The sequence below is a fragment of the Phalacrocorax carbo genome, chromosome 26 (assembly GCF_963921805.1).
Source record: "Phalacrocorax carbo chromosome 26, bPhaCar2.1, whole genome shotgun sequence".
NCBI lineage: Eukaryota > Metazoa > Chordata > Aves > Suliformes > Phalacrocoracidae > Phalacrocorax > Phalacrocorax carbo.
In genome coordinates this window covers 4,858,486-4,878,932 of record NC_087538.1, presented here as the reverse complement: position 1 = coordinate 4,878,932, position 20,447 = coordinate 4,858,486, and the positions used below count along the sequence as shown (strand labels likewise).

Sequence of the window (20,447 nt, the reverse complement as noted above, 5' to 3'; positions counted from 1 at the left end):
GCTCTGCTTGGGAATATCCCATTTATTTTATTGGTTTATCACCCTTATTCATAACTTCAGTAACTCCCGATTAGGTTCTTCTTTATAATTATTATTATTTTTATGTGGGCTACATTCTATAAAAGCAAAACTTCCAGCCCAAAGACCTTCATTTGCTTTGATTCCCTGAATTAGTTTTATTTCACAGGTTCATTATTCCCTCCCGGGGTGGGAACCAGAGGCTTAAGGCTGCCCTAACACCTCTTCCAGCCGGCTCTTATTTCCACACACCCCCTGCTTCTTGGTTCTCACACCTATTTGGGTGCTGAGGTTTGGTGGGGGGGTTTATTGCCCTTTAAACGCCCGCCCGACCCGGGCTTATCACTGCTGTGAGGGCTCAAATCTGGAACCCGGCTCTAATATCTGCTCTAATGCCTGGAGCCTGGCCCTAAAATCCGGAGCCCGGCCCTAATATCCGCTCTAATGCCTGGAGCCTGGCCTTAATATCCAGAGCCCGGCTCTAATATCTGCTCTAATGCCTGGAGCCTGGCCCTAATATCCAGAACCCGGCTCTAATATCTGATCTAATATCCAGAGCCCAGCTCTAGTATCTGATCTAATATCTGGACCCAGGCTCTAATATCCAGAACCTGGCTCTAATATCTGCAACCCAGCTCTAATACCAGCTCCAACACCCGGGGCCCGGCTCCAACACCCGGGGCCCGGCTCCAACACCCGGGGCCCGGCTCCAACACCCGGGGCCCGGCTCCAACACCCGGGGCCCGGCTCCAACACCCGGGGCCCGGCTCCAACACCCGGGGCCCGGCTCCAACACCCGGGGCCCGGCTCCAACACCCGGGGCCCGGCTCCAACACCGGCTCTAATACCGGCTCTAACACCCGGAGCCCGGCTCGCTCCTCACCCTCCGGCATTACTCCCTCCTTTCCGCAGCCACCCTCCGGCCCCGCTTTGCGTCTCCCGGGCACAGCCAGCGCGGTAAACCCCCCCCCCCCCCCCCCCCCAAAATAAACCCCCTCTCCCAACCCCCCCCGGCGATCGCCGCCGCCGCGGCTCGCTGCCGTCGCCACATCCACGCCGGCCTCGTCCTTGGGGGTTGTTTTAGCGCCGGGAACGTCGGATAAACTCCGCGGTGCTTTTCCCCCTCCTCCCCGCGAGGCCGCGGGTGCCGTCGCCGGCCTCTCGCTCCGCCGTAGCTTCCAGGAAAAGCATCGCCCGGCCCCTCGGCGTGGGCGTTTCTCTTCAAAAAAAAAAATAGACGTCAAAAACAACAAACCCCCACCCCCCGCCGGACGCCGCCGGCTCGACCATGGCCGCGGGAAACGCCGTGGAGAATCTCCAGGAGGAAACCACTTGCTCCATCTGCTTGGATTTCTTCCGCGACCCCGTCATGCTCTTGAGCTGCGGCCACAATTTCTGCCGCCGTTGCCTCGACCGTTGCTCCGCCGACGCGGCCGCCTCCTGCCCCCAGTGCCGGTTACCTTTTCCCCACGGAGGTTTTCTTCCCAACCGTCAGCTGGCCAACGTGGTGGCGAGCGTCCGGGAGCTGACGACGCCGACGCCGGCCGAGCTTTGTCGCCGTCACCGTCGACCCCTCGGTCTGTTTTGTCGCCGGGATGGGATCCTGGTTTGCAGCGCCTGCGCCGAGCATCGCGCCCACCCCACGGTGCCCCTCGAAGAGGCCGCTCGTGAGTACAGGGTGAGCGAAAAACCCCCCGACCCCTCCCGGTTCAAACACCCCCTTTCCCTCTAAAAACCTCATTTCCCCTTAAAACTCAAAAAATACCTATTTTTAGATGGGGCAAAGCTTTTCCCCCCATCTTTCCGGGGGGAAAAAAGCAAGTACCACGAACATGCAAAAATTAAAACCAAAACGCTGCGATTTGCTGAGAATTAAGTACGCGACTGGGGGCGGGGGGGGGGGCACTTTGGGGACAAAACCTCTAAATATGGGTGATTTAAAAGCAAAGCTCCTGCCCTCGGCCAGCGCCTGCGCCGTGGAGGGTTCCTGCTGTGCTTCCGGAGGGGAAATGGGGGTCCCCAAAGGGGGGGTCGCACCCGGCTGGGGGTGCAAAAGGGGGGTGGGGGGGTGGGGAGGTGGGGAGATGGGCTGGGGTGTTTTGGTGGGGACTTTTTAGGGGGGGGGGCTCGGGGAGATGGGGAGGCCCGCGGTGGGCGCATATCGCTATATATTTATATACCTATAGAGATAAGCGTGGGTACGGACACGGCTTAGCTATAAAACCGGTTTTAGTGTGGATACACCTACCGGCTTCGGCGCAGCCGATGAGGGGGATGAGGATGGGGCTGCCCCCCCCCCACCGCTGCCTGTATCCCAGGTGCTTTAGGGGGTGCCGGTCCCCCGTCCCCCCCCCCCCAAAAACCCCCCTTTTCCCGCCCCGGTTACAGGAGCGGTTCGAAGCTTCCCTAAAAGCCCTGCAAGAGGAGGACGAGCGGCGCGCCGGGCTGGCGGCGGCGGCGGCAGAGGCGAGGCAGGAGATGCTGGTGGGTGCTCTTGCCATCGGTGGGCTTAAAACGCTTCCTCCCACCCCCTCCCCCATCCTCCTCCTCACCTTTCATCCCCCAGACTCGAGTCGAGGCCGAGAAGGAGAAGCTGCTGGAGGTGCTGGAAGGGCTCTGGGAGGCGCTGGGCAAACAGGAGTCGCTGCTCTTGGCCCGTTTGGGTCGCCTGCGCCGAGGGCTGGAGGAGCAGCGACGCGGCGAAGCCGACGAGTTGGCCCGGCTCCGGCAACGCCGCGCGGAGCTTCAGGCCAAGTGCCGGCAGCCGGACGGTGACCTGCTGCGGGTGAGCCGAAGCCTGCCCCAAAAGCCCCTCTTTTTGCCCCAAAACACCCTCTATTTTCCCCTCCCAAACCCCCATCTCTTCTCCCCTCCCAAACCCCCATCTCTTCTCCCCTCCCAAACCCCCATCTCTTCTCCCCTCCCAAACCCCCATCTCTTCTCCCCTCCCAAACCCCCATCTCTTCTCCCCTCCCAAACCCCCATCTCTTCTCCCCTCCCAAACCCCCATCTCTTCTCCCCTCCCAAACCCCCATCTCTTCTCCCCTCCCAAACCCCCATCTCTTCTCCCCTCCCAAACCCCCATCTCTTCCCCCCTCCCAAACCCCCACTCTTCCCCCCTCCCAAACCCCCACTCTTCCCCCCCAAAACCCATCTCTTCCCCCCCAAAACCCCATCTCTTCCCCCCCAAAACCCCATCTCTTCCCCTCCCAAACCCCCATCTCTTCCCCTCCCAAACCCCCATCTCTTCCCCCCCCAAAACCCCACTCTTCCCCCCCACCCCACTCTTCCCCCCCCCCCACTTTTCCCCCCAAAACCCCCCCTTTTCCCCCCAAAACCCCCCCTTTCCCCCCGTCTCTGCCTTTCATTCCCAGGCAAACAGCCCTGAGCATCTCTCTCCCTTCCTCTCCAGGATGCCCAAATCACTCTGAGCAGGTACTGGGGCCAAAAATAAACCATCAACAGGAACACCATTTTGGGGCCAAAATCCTCCCTTTCGGGGGTTTCCTCCTCACCCTCCATCCTTCCCCCCGCCCCCCCGTGGGATTTTTTCCCTTTTGATCCCAAACCGGGTGGCACCGGGGATCTCCTGGGAGCCTTTCCTGGGGAAATAAAGCTTCCCCTGGGGTTTCCAGCACGGGGAAGGGAAAAATGGGGATATCTGGGTTTTTTTAAGCATGAAAGACCCCAATTTCCCCCCCCCCCCGCCCCCCCCGAGGTGCATGGAGTGGAGGGCGCCGCCGTCGCTGCCGCCGATGCCGGAGCTGGAAGCGGAGCTTGAGGATTTTACCCTGAAAACTGACGTGTTGGCAGAGGTGGTGAAGCAGTTTAAAGGTGTTTGGAGGGGAAAAATAAAAAAAACACATAATAAGGGCAAAGAAGGGGATTTAATGAGCAAAAATTGGGAGGTGGAGCGGGAATGGGGCGGGACGGGGACCCCTCAGGGCTGGGAAAGCTTGGCTGGAAGGTCCAAGCATTGCAAACACCCCCTTAAATAAAAAAAATCAGGGATTTACCTCCTTTATATCAGGTTTAAGGGGTGGGAAGCTGGAGGTGGGAGGCGCAGGGGGCTGCGGGTTGTTAATTAAGACGCTAATTAGGTGTGGAGGGGGGCGAACCCCCTCCAAAATGGGGTGGGGGGGGGGTAACACACGGGGCTGGATCCGGGGGTACAAACCTCCGGCCTCACCTTCTCTTTCCAGCCATCCTGCGCTGCTCCCTGGAGGAAGGCTCGGGGGGATATCGGCGAGGTGAGTCCGGCTTAAGCGGGGTCCAGAGCCCCTGAGCTGGGCTCAGCTGCCAAGTCTGGAGCTCAATGCTCTGGCGCAATGCCCGGGGCTGAGCCCGGGGGCGATATCTGGAGCCAAGGCTAAGCTTAGGGGCGATATTTGGAGCCAAGGCTGATGTTGGGGGCAATATTTGGAGCTGAGGCTCTTCCACGACACCCGGGGCTGAGCTCGGGTGCGATATCTGGAGCCGAGGCTCTTCCACAACACCTGGGGCTGAGCTCGGGGGCGATATTTGGAGCCGAGGATAAGCTTAGGGGTGATATTTGGAGCCAAGGCTGATCTCAGGGGCAATATCTGGAGCCAAGGCTCTTCCATGACACCCGGGGCTGAGCTCAAGGGTGATATTTGGAGCCGAGGCTGAGCCCAGGGGCTATAGTTAGAGCCGAGGCTCTTCCACGACGCCCAGGGCTGATCTTGGGGGCAATATCTGGAGCCGAGGCTCTTCCACGACACCCGGGGCTGAGCTCGGGTGCGATATTTGGAGCCGAGGCTGAGCCCAGGGGCGATATCTGGAGCCAAGGCTCTTCCACGACACCTGGGGCTGAGCTCAGGGGTGATATTTGGACCCGAGGCTAAGCTTAGGGGTGATATTTGGAGCCAAGGCTGATGTTGGGGGCAATATTTGGAGCTGAGGCTCTTCCACGATGCCCAGGGCTGAGCTCAGGGGCAATATTTGGAGCCAAGGCTGAGCCTGGGGGCGATATTTGGAGCCGAGGCTCTTCTACAACGCCCGGGGCTGAGGCCAGGGGCACCGAGCCCGTCTAACCCCCGTCTCCCCTCACCCCCCACCAGAAACCGTGACGTTGGACCCGGCCACAGCTCACCCCCAGATCCTGGTGTCGGCAGACGGCCGGACCGCGGTACGCCGGGAATCTCCTCCAGCTCCTCTTCCTGCGGGAACGGAGCGCTTCGAGTCCCTCCGCTGCGTTTTGGGTCGGCAGGGCTTCGTGGGGGGTCGGCACCGCTGGGCCGTGGAGGTTCATCCCGGTCCCGACTGGGCGCTGGGGGTGGCTCGGGAATTCGTGCCCCGTAAGGGTTACTTCGGTCTCAGCCCCGAACGGGGGATCTGGGCCGTGGGGCAGTGGTTGGGGCAGCTACGGGCTTTCACCCGGCCGGGCCCCACATCTCTGCCCCACGTCCGCGTACCCCGATGCATCGAGGTGGATTTGGATTACGCCGGCGGGCGCGTGGCTTTCCGCGACGCCGACAGCGAGGCCGAGATCTTCGCTTTCCCCCCGGCCGCTTTCGCCGGCGAACGACTCCGGCCGTTGCTCTGGCTGGGCGAGGGGCCGGCTCTGCTCACCCTTTGCCCCTGAAGCCCCCCCAAAACCAGACTCCAACCCCACCCCCCTTCCACCCCAACAACCGCCCCACCCAATAAACAGCCCCAACACCCTCCCCCAGCCCCATTTGCTTTCCCTTTTAACGCTTAATTTTGCAAAAATTACACTGAATTTAGCAAAATTAATCACTTTTCACCCTCCCGCTCCTTGCCAGGTTTGCACAGGGTCAAAATTCCCCTTAAATACCATTTTTTCGCAGCTCTGCTGGGTGGTTTTCTAATAAAAATAAACCTTTAAAATAAAAAAAAACACGAAGGGAACGTCTTGCTTTCCACCGCGGCTTCGCGGCGCTCGCTCCCAACCCCTTTTCCCAAAGCAAAGCCCACCCCAAACGCATGTTTTTCACCCATTTAATTATTATTTTTCAAAAAGCAGGAGAAAAAAAAAATTAAAGATGAGTGGAAATTGCCCGCAGACCCAGAGCAGAGATGGGTTTTGCGTGCTGGGGAGCAGGGATGCACTCAAGGCACTTTATTTTTTTGCTGATTTAATAGTTTTTTAGTGATTTTTTTCCCCCCCCTTGTGCTGCGTTACCCCATGAGGAAATACCCACAATGGGAAAACAGATTTTTGCTTTCCCCAGTTGTTTGTCAGCACAAAAAGCCCAGAAAAACAGGAAGGCTCACCCAAAAAGGGGAAAAAAAAAAAAAAGCACAATTTGAGGAAGAAAAAGGGCCGTGCTGCTGGCAGACGCCCTCGTAGGAGGGGTTTGCAGGAAGTTTCTGCTTCAGATTTGCAGAGAAATTAGGGGAAATGGGATAAAAGGACATTTTGCGCCTCCCAGGATCGGCTTCCTTGTGGTTTTGCAATCGCCGCCGGGATGGGAGCAGGGAGAGAGGCCACGGGTGGGATTTAATCCCCTGTTTTGCCCCCTATGAGAATAGAAGGGGGGAAAAAAATAAACAAAACCAGCATCTCGAGGCCGTGGGAAGCAGTTATTAGGGTTAAACCACAAAATAAAGCGTTCTTATCAGGCGGGACCGGGCAGGTCGCTGCCTCTTACGGCCCCCGTCGTTCCGCCTCCGCTGCCAGATTCGCCTCCCCGTCCGCAAGAGACTCGCGGCGTCGGGTCAAAAAGAGATGAGAAACCACCACGAAAACCAGCTGCTTTGATCTTCAGGGCTTGAATTTTAAATAAAGCCCCTGTGAAACCCGCAGATCACCGCTAAACCTAAATTACAGCCCAGGTCAGTTGCTTAATTAGTCATTTCCCCGCTCGGGTCACGGCGAGGAAGGCGGCGGCTCCCTCGAGAGCTCGGTACGGCACGAGGTCCGGCGACATGTCGCGAGCGTAAATCAAAGCGCTTCTCGGCGGCGCCCCGCTCCGACGGGCGAGCTTCTGGCGCTCCGTTTCACCCAGAAAAACCTTCAGTGGTTTAATTTGAGAGTCCACGTGAAAAAAAATAAAGCAGAAACAACAAAAACGTCACCTTTTTGTGTAGTTTGGTCCGGGCGGACCCGGTTCTTCGGCGCTGGTGGGGGGGGAAATCAGCCTCTTTTCACTCGAAGGCTCCTCACGAGGCTCACGTCGGCGACGCGGACGACGGACCGCTTGGCGTGGAGGGCGCACAGCCCCCACGCCTCGAGCAGCGCCAGCAGATGGGCCTCGCAGCCCTCGCGCAGAGCCGCCGCGGCGCCCGCCTGCACCCCGAAACCCTCCCGCAGGGCGGCGGCGCTTCGCACCGACGCGCGGAAAGAGGCGGCGGGGAGCAGCCCGAGCGGGGGTTTTGGCGAGCGACGGAGCTTTTCCCACAGCGATGGAGGCCGCCGTGGGGGTGGCCGCGTTTTGGGGGGTTTTGGAGCTCGAGAACAAGCATTTTTAGGGGGTTTCGGGGCTGGAGAAGGGGCGTTTTTAGGCGGTTTTTTAGCCGCCGCCTGCTTGGCGCGCGCCATCCCCTCACGCCGTTCCCGCCAACCCCACGCCCCGCCTTCTTATAAGGGCCCGGCGCTCTCTGATTGGTTACTCTCCATCCCCACTTCGGCGTCCGATTGGCTGCTCCTCCCCGCGCTGCCCCCTCCCCTCGGAGCGGACCTGAGTGGGGACTGCGGTCCCTCGGCGGGGGTTGGGGGGAGCCATTTTAAGTGGAGAAAAGGGGATTTTGGGGGCGGGTTTGCAACTTTTTGAGTTAAGAATCCGCGGGTTTCTAAAAATGCGGTTCAAAAGGCACTTTTTTTTTTCCAAAATCACCGCTCTTACACCCAAAAGACACCGATTTGGGCATGTTTTGCCCCAAAATACAGCTCCAGTGTGAACTTGGGGGGTTGTTAGGGCTTTTAATCCTCTGGTTTGGGGGAGTTTTGTCCCAGTTTGGGCATTTTCCCCGGGGGAGCAGCCATAACCCTAGGAAATGGGGATTTTCCGCCTCAAAAAGAGGAAGAAAACCCCAAAATGGGGAGGAATTGGTTAATAAAAGGGGCTCCGTGCTGCTGCCTGGAGGCAAAAATGCCCCAAAACCCCCAACCCCCCTTTTTTCTGTCCCTCTTTTCAGTAGAAATGAGAAGATTTGATGTTTGTGGCACTAGTGGTGGAGGTGGGGAGGAAATGCCTCTAAAAATATCCCTAAAACACCCAGATTTAACTCAAATCCTGCTCTTGGGGAGGGGGGGAGGGGCATAAATCTCTCCCAGCAACACCAGTCCGCCCAGTTCCCCCCCACTGCCCTTTTGCCCTCTTCTTATCCCAGTTTATTGGGATAAAATGTCACCATTTCACCTCATTTCTTCCATTTCATAACTTTCCCCCGCTCTGAAAGGAGGCTTTTTTCTCCCCAAAAATGACACCAAGCAGGACGTTTCTCCCCCCACTGCCCACCCCCCTCCAAAAGCCACATCTGAGGGTTTATTTAAGCTAAAAAGGGGCTTTTTTAACACCAAAAGGGCTTTTTAGCAGCAGAAATGATGCCCCCCGGACCTGGGTATAAACCTCAAGCCTGGAACGTATAGGGCAGAACGTATAGACCAGCAAGGTCCATAGCGACCCATATTAGCCTGTATAGAGCCATATGCATTTGTAGAGACCCGTATAGGCCTGCAGAGACCCATATATATGTTGGTAGAGCCCCATATAGGTCTGTGCAGACCCATATCAGTCTGTAGAGACGTATATAAGCCTGTATAGAGCTATATGTATGTCTGTAGAGACCCTCAGAGGCCTGCAGAGACCCATATACATTTGTAGAGACCCACAGAGGCCTGCAGAGACCCACAGAGGCTTCTGTAGACCCACATAGGTCCATGTAGGCCTATATACATTTGTAGAGACCCACATAGGCCTGCAGAGACCCACAGAGGCCCATATAGATTTGCAGAGACCGAGAGGCCTGTATAGCCCCACAGAGGCCTGTATACATTTGCAGAGACCCCCAGAGGCCCGTATAGACCCCCGGAGGCCCGTAGAGATTTGCAGAGACCCCCAGAGGCCTGTATAGATTTGCAGAGACCCCCAGAGGCCCGTATAGACCCCCGGAGGCCCGTATAGATTTGCAGAGACCCCCAGATGCCCATATAGATTTGCAGAGACCCCCAGAGGCCCGTATAGACCCACAGAGCTCAGCTCATGGCCTGCAGCGCCCAGAGCATCGACCTGACCACGGGCCCGGTCACCGGGCTGAGCGGCGGCAAAGCCAGGCTGAATTTTGGGGGGATTTTAGGGGTGGGGGGTGTTTTTTGGGTTGTTTTGGGGTTTGTTTGGGTTTTTTTTTTTTGCCTTTTATTCTGGAAAATAATTTCTCCGCTCGGAGCCGCCTTCGCCCCGAATTTTCCCCCATCGCAGCAGCGCGCTTCGCCGCGGGGCGAATCCTCCCCCGCTAAAGACACACCGGAACGAAAAAGATGGAAAAAGGGGGGAAAACAGCCCCCCAAAAATTAATATATATATATATATATGCGGAGTAACGGCGGCCGCTAACTCCAGCTGGGATCGTAACCCGTCCAGTCCGAGGGAGGCGCGAGATAAACGCGACGCCCCCGATAGACGAAGCTGACGATGCCGCGATAACCGGCGCGGGGGACGCCGGATTTGAGGTCGTCCATCAAACCCAAGGCTTTGGCGAAGGCTTTGAAGGAATCGCGGCCGCTGTACTGGAGGCGGACGGCGCCGAGCTCCCGCCGTCGGTTCCCTTGGAGCTCTTCCACCCTCACCTCCGGCGCGGCGTAAACCTTGGGGAGGAATGAACGTTCGTACTCTTCCTTTTTGAGGTAAGAAAGATCCAGTTGGGTAAAAGGCACGAAACGGTCGTTAAGTTTGATAAATTTTAAATATTGATCGAAAAATTGCCCGTGGCTCACTCCTTTCCGACCGAACGTCATCGTACGGGAGACTTCGGGGCGGATGCAGGAACGATCTCGGCGTTGTTCGGGTTGACGCATCCAATCGTCCCAAAAAGCTCGCGGCCATTTGGGTTCGAGTTCGTCCCAAAGCTCGGCTAAAAGTAACCAACCCAAACCCGGAAAAAAATCAGTCCGGTAAAGTAATTCGGCTTGTTCGACGTCCACCGTTTGCTCTTTGCCGTTGTCGTTCCAAGCGGAGACGCACCAGAGGCTTCGGTCGTCGAGGAGGAGCGGAAACGTCGCTTGGAAATACTCAAAAAAATCCGGAGCGACTTCTAAATCGTCCTCGACCACGATGGCGGCGCGGTAACGGAAGGTCCGGAAAACCTGTCCCAACGCCCACCGATAATGTCGAGCGATTTTATAATAACCTTGAAATTTACGGTGTTCCGCCGGGACCGGGATATCGTCGAGGTCGGGTTGTCGGATGTGAGTCACGGCGTCGCCGTAGGAGGCGATGACGCGAGCCGTTTCGGCGTGGCCGCAATCCTGGCTGACGATGACGGGGAAGCGTTGGGCCGACGGTCGGTAACGTAAGAGTTTATCCAAACACCGACGGACGGTGCTACGGTCGCAAGCCATCACCAACACCGGTAAGACGACGGCGGCGGGATCGGTGAGGCGCGGCGACGCCGGCGAAGGGGGCGGAGGGGGGGGTTTGGGGGTGAGACGAGCCCCCCCCTGCCGCCGTCGCCCCCACAACCCGCTGTAACGGTGGATTTGCCGCAAGAGTTCTTTTTGTTTTTCCAATTCGCTTTCGGCATCTTGAGCCAAACGGATCACTTCGGCCGTCAGGCGGTCGCCGTCGCCGGGGGACGCCGGGCTGGGCGGGCGGCTCCAGAGGAAGAGGAGGAGGAGGCCGTTCCAGGCGATGAAGAGCGCCGCCCCCCACAACACCAAGCTGCTCTTCTTCAGCATCCTTCAACACTCACTCCCGCGCCATGGACCTGTTTGGGGGGGGGGGGGGGGGGGGGGGGGCAGGAAACACCCGAGGAGGAAAGGGTTAAAAAGGGATTCCCCCCCTTCTTTCACCCCAAAACGGGTGCTGGAGGGGGGTGGGGACACCCCCACAGCAGCGAAACCCTCACCCCACCTCCGCTGACACCCCCAAAAGAGGAACCAACCCCCCCCCCCCTCCCCCCCACCTTCGTCTTCTCCGGGGAGAGGAAACGAAAGCGCGGCAGCCCCGGGGCCTCCGGCCAGAAACGTGGCGCCGCGGAGAGACCCAAAACCCCCCCAAAATCGTTAAATAAGGGGGGGAAAAAGGGAAATAATAAACTCTAACCCCAAATCTGGGCGCAGGGAGGAGGAGGAGGGGGGCAGAGTCCGCTCCCGTTAACCATTAACCCGGTGCGGAGTCGGCAGCTGGGGGCGGGGGTGGGGTGAAGCGGGGGGTGGTTTGTTTGAAAATTGGGGCTAAAGGAAGTAAAATGTTAAATTTGAGGGTTAAAATTCTCACATAGTCCTGTTTTCGGGGAGTTTTTACTCACTCGGAGCCCGGCCTGACTCCTGCCGGTGGAGGCAAGACGTGGCGAGGGCAGGAAAGGGGTGGGGGAAGGGGGAATTAAGAAGAAAAAGCAGATAAAAACTTAAGGAATAAGACAAAAAAAAAAGAGAAAAAAATTAAAAAGGGGAAAAAAATAAGCAATTGCCTCACTCGGGCGAGGGAGCAGCGCGGGTGAGCGGCGCAAGGGTTAACGCCGCCGCGGGCCACGTTGGCGGGCGGAAAAAGGGAATTAAAAGGAAAAAAAACACGCGGGAAAAGGGTATTTAAAGGAAAAAAGTGGGGGGAAAAGGGGGTGTGGAGGGGTGGGAAGCGGGGCGAGCCCCAGCACCGCGGTTCCCCCCCAGGAGGGTGAAGGGTGAGAGCGGAAAGCACTGGTAACACCAAGTTCCCCCTTCCTGGCCCCGAAACGCTCGTCTGGCCACGGAAAAACAGCCAGAGAGAAGAAAATGAGGGAGAAAATAGGGAAGAAAAAGTAAATTTAAGGGGTTTTGTGTTTTTTCGGGGGTCCCTGCGGAGGGAGGCGCCGGGGTTTGGCCGTACCTGCAGGGCTGGAGGTGGCTCAGCCTCGTGGCAGCCCAAAACTCCAGGGTTTTAGCCCGGAACGAGGGGGTTTCACCCCCAAACGAGGGTGTTCTGCCTCAAAACGCGGGCGTTTGGACCCAAACCGCGGGTGTTTCGGCCCAAAACGCGAGTTCAGCTGTGGCTTTGCCCGGCGTTGCGCGGCGGCGAGGCGCTGAGTAAGCAGAGCTGGGGATTTTCCCTGCCCTCAGTTTCGCTCTGGGGGAGACTCCAAGGGACCAAATTAATTAAAATCCTATCAAATTTAATCCCCCGCCGCCCCAAAATCCCCTCAAATCCCCCATTTTCTTCCCCCCTCGGGGATTTTTAGGGGCAAAACACCCCAAATCCACCAAATCAAGTTTTTGGGGAGGTTTAAGCTCCTTTCCTTCGCCACGGCGTCCCCCAGAGACCCCCCTAACCACCAAATTTTGGGGAAATTCCCTCCGGTTTTGCCCCGCCACCCCTAAATTAGTCATTAAATATTATTTTTAATTAATTCAAGCTCTTTTTTGCTCCCTGAGGGAAAGCGGCTCCGGCCTCGGTGGCACAAAAACCACCTGGAAAGGAACCGAGGAAACGAGTGCTTCTTTTCAAACCCCTCCCCCTCCTCAAGTTTTTACCTCATTTTCCACCTTTTTGGCTTCATTTCAGCCGCGGCGACGCCAAAATAAACCGTCGCGAGGTGGCGGGAGGGAAAACCTCCTCATTTTGGGGAAAATTAATCGCTTTTCCTGCTGGATTCGCTGCCGAGCGTCACCCCAGCACTTTCATCTGCCTAAAAATCTAACTTCCCCCCCTTTTTTTTTCTTTTTTGGGAGATTTTAACGCTTTTCCAGTGAGAGCGGACAGAAAAAACAGGTCCCTTCTCCCTCCGGGGTAAAAACCATCGGGATTTACCTGGTTGCGGCTCGCGCCGGGGGAGGGGGGTCGCTGGGGTTCCCCCCTCCCCCCCCCTTTTCCAGAGCCTCCCCGAAATCCCTCGGGAATCGGGGGGTGAAGTCGCTGCTTCGCTCCCGCCGGAGCTTGGTGGGGTTGGGGGCGGTGCGGGGGGGGCCGGGGGGGGCGGAGGGTCAGGCCATGACGGTGGCTGTGTCCGTCTGTCCGTGCGCTGCCTCGGGGCTCAGCATCCCCCGGCCGTGGTTTTTGGGGGGTGGGTGTCACCAGCGAGCTCTAAAAACGGGGAGGAAAAGGTTAAAATGCCACAAATTCCCCCCCCCTCGACATACCCAAGGGGTCAGAGGAGCCCCCCAGTAGCCCCCCAGTCCCCCCTGACACCCCCAAAGAGATCAGAGGAGCACCCCCAGCCGCCCAGCTGCCCCCCATCCTCCCCGACACCCCCCGGGGGTCAGAGGAGCCCTCCCAGCCCCCCCGACACCCACATAGAGGTCAGAGCAGACCCCCCAACCCCCAGCAGCCCCCCCGACACCCCCATAGGGGTCAGAGGAGCCCCCCCAGCCGCTCCCGCCCCCCCCGCCGGGGACCCTGAATCCCCCTGCCCCCACAGGGCCCAGGGCCGGCCCCCCCCCCCCCCGATCAGGACGCAGCAGGCCCCCCCCCGGCACACGGGACCCCACCCCGCCCCCGAGGGGCCCGATCCTGACACCCCCCCCCCCCCCGCGGTACCAGCGGCGCCTCCCGGCAGCGCCCGCCACTTCCGCCCCGCCGCACCGGAAGCGACGCCATGGCAACGGCTAAGCCACGCCCCAGGACCCCACCCCTTCCCGGCAGACCACGCCTCCCCTCCTCCGCCAAACCACGCCCCCTCCATGGACGGCCACGCCCCCTCCCGGGCTTCTTTAATCAATTAATGGCGGATTAATTAATCAACCCCCGCGGCCTCCGGTAATTAACTCCTGGTTCCGTGAGCTTGGGAGGGGAAGTGACGTAACGGAAGGGGCGGGACGGGAGGGTTTTCATCTCCGCGCGCTCCGGCCGCTCTGGGCATCGCGGAGGTGGTTGGATTTGTCTGCTCCGGGGGGGAAGGACACGACTGGGGGGCCTTGGGGTAATGGGGGGCTGTGGGGGGGCTTCGGGTGTTGGGGCGATTAGGGGTAATGGGGGGCTGGGGGGGTGCCTTGGGGTGTGTGTCGGGGGGCTGTGGGGGGGGCTTCGGGTGTTGGGGGGGTAATGGGGGACCTTAGTGTGCTGGGGGGGACTGGGGGGCTCTGTGGGGGGTTTCTTGGGGTGTTGGGGGGCACGAGGGGGGACTGGGGGTGATTGGGGGGCAATGGGATTAATTGGGGGGTCTGATGGCAATAGGGGGAAGGGGGGGAATTGGGTTAATTGGAGAGTCTGGGGGCCTTGGTCTGCTGGAGGGCAATAATGGGTCTTGGGGGGACTGTGGGGGGGTCTTGGGGGGAAGGGGGGGAATGGGAGGCAGTAGGGGGTCCTTGGGATATTGGGGTGGAGTGGGGTTAATTGGGGGGGATTAGGGAGGAGTGGGGGGGCCTTGGGGTGCTGGGGGGAATGGGGTTAATTGAGGGGTTCTGGGGGGGTGTTGGGTCAGTGGGGAGCGATGGGGGCAAGTGGTATTGGGGTGATGGGGGGTGGTGGGGTGTTTTGGGAGGCTGGGGGGTCAACACCCTCAGGGAATAAGGGGGTGCTGGGGGATGGGGAGCCCCCCTGACCCCTCACTTTTTGTGTGTGTGTGTGTCCCCCAGCCATGGAGCCCCCCACCTCCTGCTTCCAGCCCTGCCTGGATTTCTGCCCTGAGTGCGGCTCCGTCCTGCCCCGGCCAGGCCCCCCCAGCACCGTCCGCTGCCCCCGCTGCGCCTTCACCCTCCACAGCGCCGGTCAGGGCGGGCGGGGGGCGCCTGGGTCCCCTCTGAGACCCCCCCCAGGACCCCCTGACACCCCCTCCCTTTTTCTTTTTTAATTTTACCCCAGATTTTGAGGGGAAAAGCGTCCGCAGCACCATTGAGTTCAACCGGCTGGAGCCCACGGCGGGGAGGGGGCCAGAGTCTGCGCCCCACCTCGACGGGCCCCTGGTGAGTGGGGTGGGTGGTCTAAAACCCCCCTGGGAGGGCACCCACCGCCCCAGAACCCAACTGGGAGGGGGTAGAACCCAACTGGGAGGGGACCCCCCACCCCAAAACCCCCCTGGGAGGAGTTAAAACCCTGCTGGGAGGGGGTAGAACCCAACTGGGAGATGGACCCACACCCAAAAACCTGCCTGGGATGGGAGCCCCCACCCCAAAACCCTGCTGGGAGGAGGTAAAACCCCCCAGGGAGGGAGGGTAAAACCCCCCAGGGAGGGAGGGTAAAACCCCCCAGGGAGGGGACACCTCCCACCCCAAAACCCCCCAGGGAGGGGGGGTAAAACCCTGCTGGGAGGGGTCCCCCAACCCCCCATCATGTGAAGCATAGACCTCCTCGGTGCCGGGATATTTGGGGGTTTCCCCCTCCCAAGGTCAGGTTTAACCCACTCCCCAAGGTGGGGGGAAGGTCTCAGGCCACCCAGAGCGGGGGGGTAACCCCCCAATTTTTGTGGGGGGCAGGTGGAGCGGCGGTGCCCCCGCTGCGGGCACGAGGGCATGGCGTACCGCACCCGGCAGATGCGCTCGGCCGACGAGGGCCAGACCGTCTTCTACACCTGCCCCCGCTGCAGGTAAGGGGGGGGGACACACGATGCCCCCCACCCCCCTTCTGGTCCTCCCCAAGCATGGGGGACCCCCCAAACCACCCCCTATAACCACCCCTCTCCTTTCCCCACAGGTTTCAGGAGAAGGAGGATTCCTGATGGGGGATTTACCCCCCCACGGGGGTATTTCCCCCCCTCCAGTGGGTAATAAACCCCCCCCGGGATTTTTATTCAGGGCTGTGCCTGGGGGTGTCTCAGTTGCCCCCCCAAACTGCTCCCCCAGCCCCTATTTACCTCCCCAGAAGCCTCTATCTGCCCCCCCCAAACTGCTCCTTAGCCCTTATCTGCCCCCCACCCCCCCAGCTGCCCTCTCAGCCCCTATTTGCCCCCCCAAAGGCCCTGAACTGGCCCCCATGGCCTTTATCCCCCCCCAGCTACCCCCCCAGCCCCTCAATGCCCCACCTGACCCCCCCTCAAATTGCCTCCCCAGCCCCTGAATTACTCCCTCAGGCCCTATCTGCCCCCCCAAACTGCCTCGTCGCTCCTTATTTGCCCCCCGCCCCCGAAATGCCCCTTCAAGCCCTATATGCCCTCCCCCCCCCCCCCGCCAACTGATTCCTGGTTCCAACGCGGGGCCGGGGGGCTGCGCGCATGCGCGCTGCCTCGCTGTACGGCGGAAGCGCGGCCGTTCTTGGGGGACGGCGTTACACGTCGGACCGACCGGAAGTGCCGCCGACAGCGACCGGAAGTGGGGGTGGGGACGGCGGTGGGCGCTGCACCGGGGCGGCGGCGGCGGCGGCGAGAGCGGCCCGGCCCGGCCCTTCCCGGCGCTCCCCGCCCGCAGCGGGGCCGGGACCGACACCCCGGACCCCCCCCTTCCCGGCGCTCCCCGCCCGCAGCGGGACCGGGACCGACGCCCCCTCCCCGGGGCACCGCTCCGCCCGGCTGGGACCATGGCGGAGGCGGCGGACGGCGGCGGCTGCGGTACCGCTACCGTCACCGAGACCGGCGCCGCCGAGCCGGTGAGGGAGCGGGGCCTATAGATCTGCACAGGGGGCTATGGGTAGCGGGAGGGGGGCCTATAGATCGCGGGGAGCGGCTATAGGTACTGGGGGTTGCTATGGGTACCGGGTGGGAGGTCTGTAGATGCTGAGGGGGCCTATGGATACCGGGGGGGGGGGGCATAGATAGCGGGAGGGGCCTATGGATACGGCGGCTTTAGATACCGGGGGTTGCTATGGATACCGGGAGGGGGCTATAGATACCCATAGGGGGTATGGGTCCTGGGGGGGGGCCTATAGATACCAGGAGCGTGCTATGGATGCTGGGAGGCGATTATAGATAGGCTGGGGGGCTATAGGAACCAGCATGGGGACCTATAGATCCCTGGGGGGGGGAGCTGTAGGTACCTTGGGGGGGCTGTGGGTACCTGGGGGTCCTATAGATACCCGGGGGAGGGGCTATACATACCGAGGGGGGGGGTCACAGGTATGGAGCTGGGACTATAGATCCTGATGGGGGGGTGTAAATACCCGGCGGGGGGGGCTATAGATCCCATGGGGGGCTGTAGGTATGGGGGGGGGAGGGGTTTGGAGGGAAGGATGTGGGGGGGGTGTGACAGGAGCGGGGGCAGGGGCAGTGTCAGGGGGTGTGACCGGAGCCAGGGGGGGCGGGGGGGAAACACGCAGTGTCGGAGGTGGGAGCAGGGCTGGGGACACAAGTGGGGTTGTTGGGGAGTTGGGGGGGGACGGGGACACAAAGGGTGTCGGGGGACGTGACCAGGGCCCTTGGGGGACATGACCAAGGCTTTAGGGGACGGTGTCGGGAATAGGGAGGGTGTTGGGGACACGAAGAGCGTCAGGGGACATGACCAAGGCTGTTGGGGGGGGGGGGGCAGTGTCGGGGGGGCCAGGGGCAGTGTCGGGGGGCCAGCATTGGGGACGGTGCTGGGCTCACAGATGGTGTCAGGGGGCGCAACCAGGGCCGTTGGGAGGACAGTGTCAGGGACAGCGTTGGGGGACATGACCAGGGCTGTTGGGGGGGGACGACAGTGTCAGGGTCAGGGGCAATGTCGGGGGACATGACCAGGGTTGTTGGGGGGGGGGGGGCAGTGTCAGGGACGGGGGCAATGTCGGGGGACATGACCAGGGTTGTTGGGGGGGGCAGTGTCAGGGTCAGGGGCAATGTCGGGGGACATGACCAAGGCTGTTTGGGGGGACACGACAGTGTCGGGGACAGGGGCAATGTCGGGGGACATGACCAGGGTGTTTGGGAGACAGTGTCGGGGATAGGGAGGGTGTTGGGGACACGGATGGTGTCACGGGACACGATTGGGGCTGTTGGGGGACGGGGACAGTGTCAGGGAACGTGACCAGGGCCGTTGGGGGGACGGTGTCGGGGACAAGGACAATGTCAGAGGACATGACCGGGGGGCTTGGGAGACAATGTCGGGGACAAGAGCAGTGTCAGGGGACACAACTGGGGCCGTTGGGGGACAGGGGCAGTACTGGGGGACACGACCAGGGCTGTTGGGGACTGGGGCAGTGTCGGGGGACACGACCAGGGCTGTTGGGGGACGGTGTCGGAGACGAGCAGCGTCAGGGGACACGACCAGGGCCGTTGGGGACTGGGGCAGTGTCGGGGGACACAACTGGGGCCGTTGGGGGACAGGGGCAGTGTCGGGGGACACGACCAGGGCCGTTGGGGACTGGGGCAGTGTCGGGGGACACAACTGGGGCCGTTGGGGGACAGGGGCAGTGTCGGGGGACATGACCAGGGCTGTTGGGGGACAGGGGCAGTGTCGGGGGACACGACCAGGGCCGTTGGGGACTGGGGCAGTGTCGGGGGACACGACCAGGGCCGTTGGGGACTGGGGCAGTGTCGGGGGACACGACCGGGGCCGTTGGGGGACAGGGGCAGTGTCGGGGGACACGACCAGGGCTGTTGGGGACTGGGGCAGTGTCGGGGGACACGACCAGGGCCGTTGGGGACAGGGGCAGTGTCGGGGGACACGACCAGGGCCGTTGGGGACTGGGGCAGTGTCGGGGGACACAACCGGGGCCGTTGGGGGACAGGGGCAGTGTCGGGGGACACGACCAGGGCCGTTGGGGACAGGGGCAGTGTCGGGGGACACGACCAGGGCCGTTGGGGACTGGGGCAGTGTCAGGGGACACGACCAGGGCCGTTGGGGACTGGGGCAGTGTCGGGGGACACGACCAGGGCCGTTGGGGACAGGGGCAGTGTCGGGGGACACGACCAGGGCCGTTGGGGACAGGGGCAGTGTCGGGGGACACGACCAGGGCCGTTGGGGACTGGGGCAGTGTCGGGGGACACGACCAGGGCCGTTGGGGACTGGGGCAGTGTCGGGGGACACGACCAGGGCCGTTGGGGGACAGGGGCAGTGTCGGGGGACATGACCAGGGCCGTTGGGGGACAGGGGCAGTGTCGGGGGACACGACCAGGGCCGTTGGGGACTGGGGCAGTGTCGGGGGACACAACTGGGGCCGTTGGGGGACAGGGGCAGTGTCGGGGGACACGACCAGGGCTGTTGGGGGGTGGGCAGTGTCGGGGGACACGACCAGGGCCGTTGGGGGACAGGGGCAGCGTCGGGGGACACGACCAGGGCTGTTGGGGACTGGGGCAGTGTCGGGGGACACGACCAGGGCTGTTGGGGGGTGGGCAGTGTCGGGGGACACGACCAGGGCCGTTGGGGGACAGGGGCAGCGTCGGGGGACACGACCAGGGCTGTTGGGGGGTGGGCAGTGTCGGGGGACACGACCAGGGCTGTTGGGGGACGGTGTCGGAGACGAGCAGCGTCGGGGGACATGACCAGGGCCGTTTAGAGGCAGTGTCAGAGCCCACGGGAGGGGTCGCTGGAGGGGTGGGGGTGGGGGGTCGTTGCCCACCGTGTCCCCCTCCCCCTCCCCAGGAGAACCGCAGCCTCACCCTGAAACTGCGCAAACGGAAACCGGACAAGAAGGTCGAGTGGTCGAGCGACACCGTTGACAACGAGCACCTGGGGCGCCGCTCCTCCAAGTGTGAGTGGCCTTGGGGACCCCCCCGACCCCTCCCCCATCCCCCGACACTCCCCCACACATCCCCTGACCCCCCCTTTCCACGCCCCCCCCCCCCCCCCCCCCCCCTCAGGCTGCTGCATTTACGAGAAGCCGCGGGCCTTCGGGGAGAGCTCGACGGAGAGCGAGGAGGAGGAGGAGGAAGAGGAGGCGGTGACGACGACGAGGAGAGGGGGGGGACGAAGGCTGCGGCCACCTCCACTGCGTCCGGGGACATAAACGGGGGAGGGGGCAGCGAGGGGAGGCTGGGGGGGGCGTGCCGGGGGGTGGGGGGGGCCCCCAAGCACTGACCCCCGGACCCCCAGCCCCTATGGAGCACTGAGGGACACCCCTCCCCTCCCGCAGAACCCCCGGGGACCCCCCCAGGACCCCCCCTTATTGACCCCCAACCCCAAATATTGACTCTTGCCTTGAGCCCCCCCCCCCCCCCCAATCCACCCCCCAGCTTGATGCTGGCCCCCCCATCAACCCGGGGCTCGCCCCCCCCATAGCGCCTGAGCCCCCCCAAATCACTGCCTGACCCCCCCCCCCAAAGCGCCTGAGGACCCACCCCCCAAAATATCAACCCCTGACCCCCCCCAATCAACACCCCCCAACATATCACTGCCTGAGCCCCCCCCCCCCCCCGCACCATCTCGCCCCCCCCCCCAGCCCCACGCACGGTTTGGGGGGGCTATTTTGGGGTAACCCCCCCCCCCCCCCCATGGCACCTGTGGGCATTAAAGGTGGCACCGCTGTGACCGTTGC

General features: G+C 61.7%; 5 protein-coding genes and 1 long non-coding RNA gene across 10 annotated transcripts; 3 read left to right on the top strand and 3 right to left on the bottom strand.

Moving 5' to 3' along the window:
* Nucleotides 1-64: 64 nt before the first annotated feature.
* Nucleotides 65-1,611, bottom strand: LOC135317658 (uncharacterized). Its single transcript, XR_010376403.1, has 3 exons — nt 1,479-1,611; nt 867-1,237; nt 65-590 (listed from the first exon to the last, which is right to left on the bottom strand). It is a non-coding gene; the product is annotated as an uncharacterized LOC135317658 (long non-coding RNA).
* On the top strand, nt 1,207-7,020 carry LOC135317615 (zinc finger protein RFP-like). The gene is made up of 7 exons (XM_064474001.1): nt 1,207-1,696; nt 2,407-2,502; nt 2,585-2,803; nt 3,431-3,453; nt 3,737-3,852; nt 4,221-4,268; nt 5,100-7,020. Exons 1-7 carry the CDS (start codon nt 1,307-1,309, stop codon nt 5,621-5,623), a joined length of 1,416 nt encoding a protein of 471 aa, XP_064330071.1. The 5' UTR covers nt 1,207-1,306; the 3' UTR covers nt 5,624-7,020.
* Nucleotides 7,021-7,138: 118 nt separating this feature from the next.
* LOC135317519 (histone H3-like) lies at nt 7,139-7,543 on the bottom strand. The gene has a single exon (XM_064473811.1). The coding sequence runs from the start codon at nt 7,541-7,543 to the stop codon at nt 7,139-7,141; it is 405 nt and encodes a 134-aa protein (XP_064329881.1).
* A 1,939-nt stretch (nt 7,544-9,482) lies between these two features.
* MGAT1 (alpha-1,3-mannosyl-glycoprotein 2-beta-N-acetylglucosaminyltransferase) lies at nt 9,483-13,753 on the bottom strand. Of its 5 annotated transcripts, XM_064474013.1 has the most exons (4): nt 13,671-13,753; nt 12,945-13,217; nt 12,027-12,273; nt 9,483-10,926 (listed from the first exon to the last, which is right to left on the bottom strand). In XM_064474013.1, exon 4 carries the CDS (start codon nt 10,895-10,897, stop codon nt 9,554-9,556), a length of 1,344 nt encoding a protein of 447 aa, XP_064330083.1. In that variant the 5' UTR covers nt 10,898-10,926; nt 12,027-12,273; nt 12,945-13,217; nt 13,671-13,753; the 3' UTR covers nt 9,483-9,553. The 5 variants fall into 5 exon arrangements, with proteins under 5 accessions (XP_064330083.1, XP_064330080.1, XP_064330085.1 ...); XM_064474010.1 differs by lacking the exon at nt 12,027-12,273; XM_064474015.1 differs by lacking the exons at nt 12,027-12,273; nt 12,945-13,217; nt 13,671-13,753 and adding an exon at nt 11,470-11,491.
* Nucleotides 13,754-13,988: 235 nt separating this feature from the next.
* On the top strand, nt 13,989-15,863 carry POLR1H (RNA polymerase I subunit H). The gene is made up of 5 exons (XM_064474078.1): nt 13,989-14,052; nt 14,708-14,839; nt 14,934-15,034; nt 15,545-15,654; nt 15,762-15,863. Exons 2-5 carry the CDS (start codon nt 14,710-14,712, stop codon nt 15,784-15,786), a joined length of 366 nt encoding a protein of 121 aa, XP_064330148.1. The 5' UTR covers nt 13,989-14,052; nt 14,708-14,709; the 3' UTR covers nt 15,787-15,863.
* A 229-nt stretch (nt 15,864-16,092) lies between these two features.
* PPP1R11 (protein phosphatase 1 regulatory inhibitor subunit 11) lies at nt 16,093-20,440 on the top strand. The gene is made up of 3 exons (XM_064474079.1): nt 16,093-16,649; nt 19,556-19,664; nt 19,774-20,440. Exons 1-3 carry the CDS (start codon nt 16,581-16,583, stop codon nt 19,917-19,919), a joined length of 324 nt encoding a protein of 107 aa, XP_064330149.1. The 5' UTR covers nt 16,093-16,580; the 3' UTR covers nt 19,920-20,440.
* Nucleotides 20,441-20,447: the final 7 nt, after the last annotated feature.